The sequence below is a fragment of the Notechis scutatus genome, chromosome 3 (genome assembly GCF_049901735.1).
Source record: "Notechis scutatus isolate UNSWTSFEM ecotype Mainland chromosome 3, rNotScu1.2, whole genome shotgun sequence".
Classification (NCBI taxonomy): Eukaryota; Metazoa; Chordata; class Lepidosauria; order Squamata; family Elapidae; genus Notechis; species Notechis scutatus.
Genome location: NC_142011.1, coordinates 50,032,387 through 50,044,645, shown reverse-complemented (window position 1 = coordinate 50,044,645; position 12,259 = coordinate 50,032,387). Strand labels below are relative to the sequence as shown.

Genomic DNA, 12,259 nt, shown 5'->3' with positions numbered 1-12,259 from the left:
TAATGTCAGTGTAATAACGGATAGAAAACCACAAGACATTTCTTAAATATTAAAATAGAGTTTATTTTGGTCACAGACTAGATTTGACAATAAAACACAAAAAATGAGTAAAACCCCCAAACAGGAAAAGTATGTTACAACTAATGTTAAATATTTAGCATTACTTTTAAGTAAATTTGAAATTATTGCAGATGCGGGGTAACCTGCAGACTTCAGGCTGCTTTCATATAGGCTTCAGCCTAATTTCAAAGCATCAATATTAATTAAGACCTCTAACAACAGCTGTCTGTTGCAACCTGGGGTCATTCTGAGCTTCGTGTATGGGTGAGAACTTTGAACTGCTTTTCTCCGATGTCACTATAACACTATGTTTGTTCAATATTGTCACTTTTTGAGAAAGCATAAAAGTAGCATTTTTTTCATGTACGTCAAATTGGTGTAGAATCATAAAGAGTTTGTCATGTACTTTCCTTCTTAAATCAAGGTTTTTTTTGAGACAGTATCCCGGGATTCAACTGGAGAATCAAACAGGTTCTGACACAATTCTGTATACAGCTTATGGAGTTAATGGATACAATAAAAAAGTTATTGCTTCTTAAAAAGTATATTTTGAAAATAATGCATAAATAAGAGATAAGAGCAAATCATATCATACCCTCTAACATTAGTTTTCTGTTGTGGGGATTTTGTTCATAACATAACTAGAACAGGCATGGCCTATGCATGGCCATAGACATTCACATGAAAAGGAAGACTGCTGGAAGTTAAAACCGTGTCTCTAGGTGTTTATTTCCTGAATGGCTGCAGCAGCTGGCATTAAGTGAGCTGGAAAACAGGGTATCTTCAAACATAGCTTGCCCAGAAGACTGGCAGAAAATAGTATAAGAAGTAATTACAGCCCCACCCCCCACCCCCCCCCCGCGCACACACACATATACACTTACATTTTTCATGTTTTGCTGTTGTTATCCTTTCCTCCGATATTTATGCAGTTCCAAGTTTCAAAGCAAGATATCATGGTATCAGATTTGGGAACATGACAATTCTTGTGAAGAATTTATGATCCAGATTTTTCTTTAGAGCCTAAGAAAATTGTTTCTTCTTTCAGCAATTTTAGACAACTTCCTGGTCGTTAGGCAGTACTAAAGTATATTGTATTATTGCACAAATCTGCTTGTTTTCCTTGAATTCCAGAAGGCTGTAGTTAATAAAAGTAAATGAAGTTACATTCAGTTCCAAAGATGTAATATCTCAATTTTAGCCACTATGACGAACAAGAAGTGTGTGTGAGAGAGAGAGAGAGGGAGAGAGGGGGGGAGATTGTGAGTTTCTTTAGGTTCAATAGATTATTGAACAGATAAAGGAATATTCTCCAAGTCTATTTTTACTCCAGAATTAAAAGCAATAGTTACAGTCATCACAACTATTGTGAAACAATATTAACATTATCTAATTTCATTCACACTTTAGGGGGCACTATTGTACCATACCCACACTAGGAGTCTCTAGGCTCTTCTCCCATTGGGCCTGTTCGGAAGTATATTTGACTTCAGATCTCCCTCTTTCTATTTATCACCTAAAATCGATTTGACTTCAGATTGATAAGGGAATTGTGTGACTAACTAAACAGTGTATGACACTGCTTTCCCTCTTTCTATAGAAAAGAACTGGAGAGAGGGAGGGGGGGAGGGAGAGAGGGGGGGAGGGAGAGAGAGAGAGAGAGATTGAACAGAAAAATATGTATACTTGTTGTCTAATGCAAAAGCTATTTGGGTAGCATCTTGGAACAGAAAGTTAACATACTGGCAAAACATATTTTGCTTTCCAAAATTGATACTCTATCAATACTTTATGGAAAAGAAAAAGAGCCACTGAGATACAATTAAATTAAATCATTTGCCCAATGATTTATTTCTACTTAGTACAAATTATTTATATCTTTTGTTTAAAAAGCCTTGCATAGTTGAGTGCAACCTAACAATTGCATTGAAATATCTAAAATGTTTTAACGGCTGTTAAGTTATAATGCTGTATTCTTCGTGTTCTTCACAGGTGAAATCTCTAGGCTATGATGGTACTCAACCTTCAGTTCCTGCGTGGCTTGATTCCTTGGGGCTTCAAGATTACATTCAGTCATTTCTGTCAAGTGGCTATAGTTCTATAGACTCAGTGAAAAACCTCTGGGAGCTAGAATTAGTAAACGTAAGTTAATATTTTATTGAATTCTAGATCAGATCAAAATCTGTATGTTCACTGTGTTAGAATAAACCTTAGCATTGGAACTGTTTGAGGGAAAGGATGGAGAGCCAGAGCATGATAATCTTTTGTAACAATATATGCTAATTTTTTCCATCTCTGCAGGTACTCAAAGTGAATCTTCTTGGCCACCGTAAACGTATTATAGCCTCTCTGGCAGACAGACCATATGAGGAACCCCCACAGAAACCACCAAGGTTCTCTCAGTTAAGAGTGAGTTTTCATGTTTCAATGTCTGCTCGGTAATAGCTTAGAGAACTGTGAAGAATAGTACCATGGTTGTGTTTAGGGGTCTTGTTACTCATTCAGATTCTTTTTTAAAAAAAAGCTAAAGAAGGTCTGCAAAATAAATACCTTTTCCTTAAAAACATCTCACTAAAAAGTGGAATTCAAAGTGCTAAATTTGATACATGAAACTTTATGTAGTTTGGCACAAGGTAATTCCAGAATTGCTTACTTCAAGGGTCCCCAACCCTGGGATTGTGGCCCAATACCAGGCCATGGTTTATTTGAAATTTTTGGGCAAGCATGCATGCACATGACGAAGCTCCACTTGCTCGAGTGTGTTTGAGTGGAAGGTAGCTTGTGCTCCATTTGGGGACTGCTGGCTTAATCAAAGGCACCTCCTACTGGCATTCTCATTCTGAGAAGTGCAAAGGGTGAGACCAGAAAACTTCTGGCCTTGCAGAAGCTAGCAAAAAAGATCACGTTTTTCTGAACATCGTCAAGGAATTATTGTTAGCCATCAATGTTTCATTTGTATTTATTGGTTCTTGATCATTTTGATTTGTTTTGATAGTATTTTACTGTTTTGTGATATTATTGGTGGGTGTTTCCCCCCCCCCCCTTAACTATGGATATTTTAATATAATTTATATTGCTACAAGCCATTGAGAGCCTAGGTGGCTTGATTGCATATATATTTTAATAATGGTCATAATAATACACAATTTATATAGATATTGCCAACTACTTGGTATGCATACAAGTTTTTTAAAAATGTCAATTTCTTGAATTTCAGTGCCAGGATTTGATATCCCAGACGTCTTCACCTCTGAGCCAGAGTGACTCCTGCACAGGGAGGTCTGCAGACCTCCTGCTGCCTTTGGAAGATGCTGGGAAGAAGAGACATGAGAACATCCATGATATTGCATCTTATCCAAGAACAGAGAAGTTTAGGACACAGGTCAGAAGAATCTGAGCCCCTTAAATCATTTTGATAACTTATCTTTGGAGATTATTGTTTACTTTAAGAAGTAGCAAACCAAAAACAGTTATACTACAGAGCAGCAGCCTTCATAGAAAAAGTGCCCAGTCTTGCAGTATCTGTATCAGTTTCTCTGGCTGGAGAATGTGGCTATAGTATCAAGATATTCACTGTAAAAACAACAGCAGTAATCTGTGTATATTTCCAAAAAGGGTGTTAAAGGGAAGGGAATGACTAGTTCTGACTAGTTATTTTTTGACACCATATCTGGGGATGGAAATGATTGATTGTTTCCTCCTCTAGTGGAGTAGCCAATTAATTCTGTCTCTGTATCTTGTATTGTTTGGCCTTGGCACTGTGCCTGGAGGCAATTTTAGTTCATCAAAGGGAGCAGGTATTGTGTGATCACAGGGTTGATAATTATACAGAAGAATGTATGTTTTAGTTACACAACAGTTTTTAAAGTAGCAGTTATCAAAAAGTTGTTGAACTGTGATCACAGTTTATCAAATTAGCTATCTCAATCCATTCTGTAAAGCCATCGTGCTCGGAATAGGACTTTTAACTATTCCTTCCATAGGACATTTGCAGAACCAGTTAAGTCAGTAGTTCCACATTTTATTTATTTGTTTTGTTTATACATTTTACTGGCCCTCCAATTTACCACAGGGTAACTCTGGTTGGAGTTTTCATCAATAGCCTAAAACTTTGAAAATTTTAAGAATTTCTCAAAGTAACATCATACTCACCTTTGTTGAAGTGTTTGAAATCCTGATTTTCACTAAGCCTTTAAGTAACAATTTTCATTTAAATGTTTTAGTGTGATTATTTTATATACTTTTTGCATAGCTGTAGTTATTTGTATACATAAACATATGTGTGAGTGTGTATAGTTATATTTAGATATATATGACTTGAAATAGATGTAATCTGTTAGTTTATTTATTTCTTAGTTCCTAATGAAAAGTTCTGATTTGAACAGTTATTTGTGTTGTAGGAGGAACATCGTGAATCGAAGCTTACACTCAGACCTCCTAGTCTGGCAACTCCCTATGCTCCTGTACAGCACTGGCAGCATCAGCCAGAGAAGCTTATATTTGAGTCCTGTGAGTATGAAGCCAATGTAAGTATATTCTTGATTTTTGTACTATGTTGCATAATTTTGAGGTCCTCATAAATATTTATACCTGTATACTGCATGAGTCAAAAAGAGGGCTGTGAAAATATTTACAGACCCCTCACATCCTGGACATAAACTGTTTCAACTGCTTCCCTCAAAATGACGCTATAGAGGACTGCACACCAGAACAACTAGACACAAGGACAATTTTTCCCCGAACGCCGTCATTCTGCTAAACAAATACTGTCCATCAACACCGTCCAACTAATTACAAAGTCTGCACTACCATTACTATTAATCTTCTCATCACTCCTTATCACCCATCCCCTTCCACTTGTGACTGTATGACTGTAACTTTGTCACTTGTATCCTTACGATTTATATGGACTGTTTCCTAGTATGATTTGATTGCTTATTGTACCCTATGACTATTATTAAGAGTTGTACCTTCTGATTCTTGACTCTTGACGAATGTATCTTTTCTTTTATGTACACTGAGAGCATTTGCACCAAGACAAATTTCTTGTGTGTCCAATCACACTTGGCCAATAAAGAATTCAGAATTTAGAATAAAGAATTGAGAATTAACTGATTGCTACTTAGTTTAGTTAAGTTTACTAAACATACAAAGTTAATATCAGCTGATGTGGCAGAATCTCCAGCTAGAGTAGGAGGAAATGAAGAAACAATTTAAGATGGAGCCTCCATGATAGGAAGCGATAGAGGCCAGCTCTTGAAGCCCTTAGAGCAGGGGTATCAAACTCATGGCCCATGTGCCAAATGCGTCACATGCTGGCCCCACCCCCCACCCGGTTTAGCGAAGGGGAGAAAAGTCCCAATATGTCATGTGATACTGCCGTGACGACATGAGTTTGACACACCTGCCTTAGAATGTTCCCCAGAGAATGCAATTAGTCTGGCAAGATTCTTCTAAACAGAGGAATAACAATAAACTACTATGGCCTACTCATTGAGTTGTTCTGTTTCCTTGTGCTGACCTTATATGTACAAATAATTATACTATCAAGTACTTACTATTTTCCTGCTTTAAACAGTATCTAGGGTCCATGTTAATCAAAGATCTTCGAGGAACAGAATCTACACAGGATGCCTGTGCAAAAATGAGGGTAGGTATGCTATTTATAAAAATTCTTTCGATACCAAGGGAAAAATTAATTATGTCATGTGTAACTCCATAATTGAAGATTCTGCTCAGGATGTAGAATAAACTTATTAAATCCTAATACTTTTTTAGTTTCATTATCCTAAGCTACCATTTGGCCATTCTGTTTAACAGATTCAGGATAAACCTTTAAAGTATTTTGAAGTCTCTTTTCAAGCCCTGGTCACTTATGACATTTTAAAAACCCAAATTGTAACAAGTGTGTTCCAGCAGCAATAAAGATCTTCAAGCACAAATTATGAATCATTTTGCACTGATCCTCAGATCTGTAATTATCTTAACTTGACTAATCTCAAGAGTATCTAGACTACATTTTTAAGGGCTTTATTGCAAGTTCCTGGCATATTGCATTTCCATTAAAACTAGAACCTATTTTAATTTCTATAGAAGTGTTTATGAAGTGTTTCCACTTAAAATGTTGGCATACAGTAAATATTCTTTGGAAGCTTTCTAGCCCCCTTGATTATACAAGTTAATTTTTTAAGAATATGGTTGATAGAGAATAATTTCAATTGGAAATTTTTTCAATATTTCTGGCCAGTATCTTTGGTTTGAGTTGAAATAGCAAATATTTGACATAGATTTGCAAAATGATAATTCTAGTTTCATCTGAATTATGGTGGGCTTGTATGGAAAAACCTTTTCAACTGCCACTTTGCTAATATTTCATTTCTATAGTTTAGGCATTGTTGATGTTTTTTCTTCATCTTTGCTGGGAGATTTAACAGCATCTTCTTGCAAAAGCCCTGATGGGGGGAGATGAATCAGTACTTTATGCTGTTTCTTTTATTTGACTTGCACAAAGGTTTCATAATAGTCATAAAAGTTTAGAAAAGGAAATTATTCTTTTCCCCCTAGTCCACAGGTCAACTGCAATTTCTAAAAGTATTCCAACATTGTTAAATTGACATTGTTGTCTCTCATGATATACTACAGTCTGTCACTCCATTTCAGTTTCTATGTGTCAATGTTCTTTGATTACAAATAAAGATAATTAATTTTCAGCATTTTTAACTCAATAATTTAGATTTGTTTCTTTTATTATATAATATTTCACTGCATTCCAGATTTGAAAAATGCAGCTCTATAAAATATCTAATTTATGGAACTGAAAATTTAAACTGAAGTGAGAGAATTTGAAATCTTTTGTGCACATGGTCTCCATTCTTGAGAAATTATTTAATCTGTGTCTTGGTTTTTTTCTACTTTTATAAAGAAATCAACTGAGCATATGAAGAAAACCCCAACAATAATATTATCTATTACTTATAAAGGAGTGAAGTTCATAGATGCTGCTAACAAGGTAAGAAAATCCTTGCCTTCATGTATTCCAGCCTTAAGTGAGAAATGATAGTGCTGTAGTAGCATGAATATAATATTAATTTATTCTGCAAATCCTCAAGCCTGATCAGTAGAAAGACAAAGTATTCTGACAAATTGTAGCTCTGCGCTGAGATGGGTGGTAATTAATTGATTAATTTTTTATAAAGATACTCAGACTGATTTTTCTTTATCAAGTCCTCTCTCTTCTGATGGAGTTGCACAGCTATAACTTGTCTGTTACACTTGCTATTAGACAACTCAAACTAAATCATCCTGCTGCTACCCTGAAGCTTGGTCAGTCATATGCAACTTCCACCTCTATATATTGTGCCCCTTAATAAAAGCTTACAGGATGTAGTAATTGATGTCAAAACAATGTTGTGCTGAAGTCCCAAATCCAGTCCCTGGCCACTACACAATAAACCTGGGAACCCAGCCTCTCCTGAACACCTACAACATTTACAAATGTAGTTTTGCAATGTAGACAATATTGAGCTATATGGATCAATGGTTTGTAAAATGAGAAGGCAAATTTCAGTGTGAACGGTGTGTGATTTTTATTCAAGTACAAAGTAACGCAGTGAAACTTCATTTTGTTAATATTTACTTGTGTTAATTTCACTATACATATTGAGCAAAACAACTGTTTATGTATGGCAGAATGTAATTGCTGAGCATGAAATTCGGAATATCTCTTGTGCTGCCCAAGACCCCGAGGATCTCTGTACATTTGCCTACATCACTAAGGATTTGCAGACTAGTCACCACTACTGTCATGTCTTCAGTACCATTGATGTAGTAAGTAATATAACAATCAGTGCTTTATTTATGGAGGCTTTGTATTCTGCTTAATGATGTTCATCTGTTAAGTCACTGGCTGGAATGAAGTCCTCTGTGAACAGGAATTAAATGCCAAGTGATAGAATGCAAGAATACAAGTAATATATATGGCCCTTCCCTTGAAATTGTCTCTGGATTTGAAAGGTCCAAGTACACATTGTAGGGCCAATATATTTTGTTGCTACTTTCAAACATAATACTTAAAAATAATATTTGCAAGTAGTGACTGTTGTTAAATGAGGCACCCACATAATTATCTTACTAAGTGACCCCTACCCCTCCTCTCCCCAATGCAGTTGTTAAGTGACTAAGTGAATCATTAAATGGAACACTGGGTGCTTCACAAATGATGAAAAACTTTGCCTGCCTCACAGTACCCCTAGGTTCTATTCTACTGTACTATCAGTCTTTGGGCAAGAAAAGCAGTACTGGTTACATGTATATTGAGGGTAGGATTTTTTCCCTGGGCTCCATAAACCCCCAGAAGCTGATTGCTTTGTCTATTTTTGGAGGGCTTCATGGAAACAGGAGGATAGAGAAGGAAAAAATAAAACTGACTGAAGAGTTCTAAAGCTGGATGGGGGCTGGTATATATTATATTTATTATATTATCATATCTCATATTTACCATTTTTAAGAACCACCCATGTTCCTCACAAAGGGACTCTTCTTTCTTCATGCAACATTAGTTCTTCCTTCCTAGTCTGCTCATAAGGTGGTCAGCAGTAGCTTTCTTTGGAACAGGAGATTGAATTTCAATCTCAGAATTAATATCTAATAATATTTTATCCAACCCTTTTAATTGAGCGTTATTGGAATTGATTGGCTGTGGAAAATCATTTTTGATGGTGCTGTTCATTCATATTGATCAAAAAGTTCAAATCCCAAAGTGCTCAGAGTAGACAGATATGATTTATGTCTATAGGTATCTATTCCAAGCCACAGTACAAAATTAATGAGGGTGCAGTAGCATCACAATATAAGCTTCACTCTTCCATATTTGTTTCTTGATTTCTGATGCAAGTACATGATTCATTAGGGGGTGGGGGTTACAACATTTTCACTTGCTTCCCGTGTATACCTCCTCCCATATGTAGATATCTACATCTTGTATTAAAATATGACTACGTTCAGCAAATTGTATGCTGAAATGTAGGTTGGTTCAACAGAATTGAACAGCTGACTTTAGACACAGTGGGGTATCTGTCAAACCTAACACACCACATATATGTCTTTCAAATTGATACCATGAGAAATGCTGTTTAAGAACCTAGGCTGATATTCATTTTTCCTCATATAGAATTGTATGACATATTGTGAAAGATTATATACACACAAAAATATCAGATTTCAGGAAATCCCAAATCAGATATGTATGAACAGAGATAGTATTCATATTTATTACTCTGTAGTTGAAATACTTGCTAATTCTCTCATATGCCCTTCTACTTTAGGTAAAACATATAGTATTCCTATATTGAAATAATCTTGCAATACTTTCAATAACTCATTCTTTGAGGAGGATTTTACATGCACTTTAACATTTACTGAAAAGAGCAACTTACTGTTAAATACCAAGGGAATTAGTCAGCTGAAATTTTATATTAAGGGAATTATATGGTGGCTAATTCCATAAGAGAACATTTAGTCAGTTTCTTGGAAGTGTATCCTAAGTTCTTTGTTTCATTTTTAATAATAGAAGATACACTGTAGAAGGTCTTTAGGATTAAGACCTTCTAAAGTGTAGAGGATATTCAGGATTAAAAAGTTATTTTAGGTATTTATTATTGGCTGCTAATATGAAGGATCCATATGCAATGTATGTTTCTAACTTGTCTTAGGAGCTCCAATTTTTTTGGTTGAATAAATAAAATAAACTGAAAACGAATGTCAGATTTAAAACCTAAAGATTCCCTGGTAAAATACAACAGATTTTCTGTATTTTAAATATTGTGCATCTTTTGTTTCTTTTTTCCAAGAATCTAACATATGAAATCATTTTGACATTGGGGCAAGCATTTGAAGTAGCCTACCAGTTGGCCCTTCAAGCTCAAAAATCAAAATCTCCAGCTGTTTTGACTGCAGAAATGATAGAAACAAAATCTTCAAAACCAGTGCCTAAACCTCGAATCAGCGTGAGAAAGTCAGCAGTATGTATATTAAATGCGTTTGTCCTTTCCTATAGAACTAACTATGCAACAACTTAAATGATGTCTGAACTTATCTTTCTAAGTGTGTTTGCTTTCTGTACAAGATCATTATTTTTTAATCTTTTATTTCAGCAGATGTTCTAGAGCAGTGGCCCCCCAACCTTTTGGACACCAGGGACCAGTTCCACAGAGGGCGTTTTTTCTGCTGACCAGGGGCACATGGTTTCTTGCACGGTGTGGATCCCGGGCATGTGCTGATGGGGTTTCACTCACTTGTGAGGCCCAATTCCTGGTTGGCTACGTCCCAGTGCCACTCTGTGGCCTGGATGTTGGGGACCCCTGGTCTAGAGCACCCTGTGGTACTCAAGCTCTTTTAATACTTCCACATAGCCCACTGAATATGTTTGAAAACCCACAATATATTATTCTTGGGAGGGGAATGTCTTAAAAAATGTAATATTTTTTATAGAATTGGCACCCTTTCCCTATGTTTTGCAGCTTTTCAACTTCCAAAATATGTTGTCCGCCCCTTTACCACTCAAAGCTTTATGGGTTAAAAGTATTTCTGTCCTTGAAACAATTTTGAGTTCAAGGCAGATTGTTCCAGCCATTTTGAGCATTTTGAATTTGAAAGCCTATTTCAAGTTTGAAAACAGGTCCAAGACTATTTGAGGCATCCAACTTCAAACTCAGATTCAAACTATTCAAACATTTTAAATTTGAAATATGCAGCCCACTTCTAAAAAGTTTGCCTACCCTCCCATAAAGCCACTTCAGGGAAGCGAAAATAGACCATCAGTTATCAAACAATAGAAAGAATGCAAATTACTGCAGAAGTTGAACATTATTCGAAGTACGTGTTTTAAAAGCAAATATAGCCAAAAAGAAAATAATATCTGTGCAAATTATGGTTTTGTCTTTTTTATTGTTACTTGATGCATATAATTTGAGAGCAGAGATAGGATGAGATTGTCCTTGGTTTCCATTAGTTACTATATATTAACCAATGTTGGCAGAATAGAATTGCTCTCTCTAAAAAGCATTATGGGGAAGAGAGACCTACTGATCATTGGCATATTTTCTCATCTTGTGAACTGATAAAATGGATTTATTAATCGACTCTTCGTCTCACATTTTCCAAGAACTATGCATGAAATTGCTAATTTGCAGTAACATGGGAAGTTACAAAAACAGTAAATATTAAGTAAAAATGATGTCTTTATAATATCTGCGCTGTAAAGTTAATTTTTCTTCATAATTGATGTTGCTCAGGCATCCCTACACTTCCATTTAACATGAATCTATGTTTGTTGCAAAAACGACTTTGGCTTTTATGTTGGCAGTATCTATGCTTTTTATATGTATAGAAGCATTATTGTTCTCAGGCTTCCCGTTGTCCGATAGGAACAACAAAAACACACAACTAATGATACACAAATTCTACTTAGTTTCTATTCTTTAACATTCCAAGATTATCCCATTAATGGTCTTCGTTAATCTAACAAGAAAATAAATCTTCTGGAATTCTAACCCATAAGATTTCTTTCTTGGTTGCTGTCCTTCTTTCTTACCTTCTGTCTGTGTTTTGCTTACTCCCATTCCTCAGGTGCCGCTCCCTTCTGATAATCGCTGTTGTTACTGTCATACCTGTACTACACACCGTCCTTCCTATCTACCGCTGCAGTCTGTTAGTCCAGGAGTTAAGGTCTTTACCCTTCTTGCAGTCACGTTTCTAATTGTGAACTTGTTTCTTTAAGTGTGCCAAATCTCCTTCAGATTCCTTCATTTCTTAGTTTTGATGCTCTTTATTCCATTCTGGATTACAATTCCATTTTACATTATGTAAGGCAGATTTTGAGATGTGTAAACCACATTTGGCCTGATTAGATTCAGTTTGGCAGGGAAAAAAGTTCTGTTGATAGAGAATAAACTATAAAAACATATGAGTACAGTAGATACTAGGAATGTTTTGCTTGAAAATCAGTTCAATGTTATTTTTTACTGAAGTGTAACTAGATCATGATTTGAACAAATTTTATCTTGTTCATATTCTTAACATGTTCATATTCTGAAATGAGCTGATTATATTTTTGTTTTATGGAAATCTGATAGATTTTTCTGATGCCTACATATATCCCATATGCATGTACACATATTATGCTTAAATGCTAGACTAGCTA

At 35.6% G+C, this 12,259-nt stretch overlaps 1 protein-coding gene across 19 annotated transcripts in view; it reads left to right on the top strand.

Moving 5' to 3' along the window:
• The window catches only part of ANKS1A (ankyrin repeat and sterile alpha motif domain containing 1A), a 116,879-nt gene that overhangs the window by 100,290 nt on the left and 4,330 nt on the right, over positions 1–12,259 (top strand). For 10 of the 19 annotated variants that reach the window (XM_087959816.1, XM_087959817.1, XM_087959825.1 and 7 more), the window contains 9 exons: positions 2,053–2,202; positions 2,362–2,469; positions 3,278–3,442; positions 4,461–4,586; positions 5,639–5,710; positions 6,983–7,069; positions 7,750–7,887; positions 9,909–10,079; positions 11,686–11,784. In XM_087959816.1, the coding sequence (XP_087815942.1) occupies positions 2,053–2,202; positions 2,362–2,469; positions 3,278–3,442; positions 4,461–4,586; positions 5,639–5,710; positions 6,983–7,069; positions 7,750–7,887; positions 9,909–10,079; positions 11,686–11,784 (1,116 nt within the window). The remainder of the gene's footprint in view (positions 1–2,052; positions 2,203–2,361; positions 2,470–3,277; positions 3,443–4,460; positions 4,587–5,638; positions 5,711–6,982; positions 7,070–7,749; positions 7,888–9,908; positions 10,080–11,685; positions 11,785–12,259) is intronic. The other 9 variants (XM_087959826.1, XM_087959824.1, XM_087959823.1 and 6 more) reach the window with 1 other exon arrangement.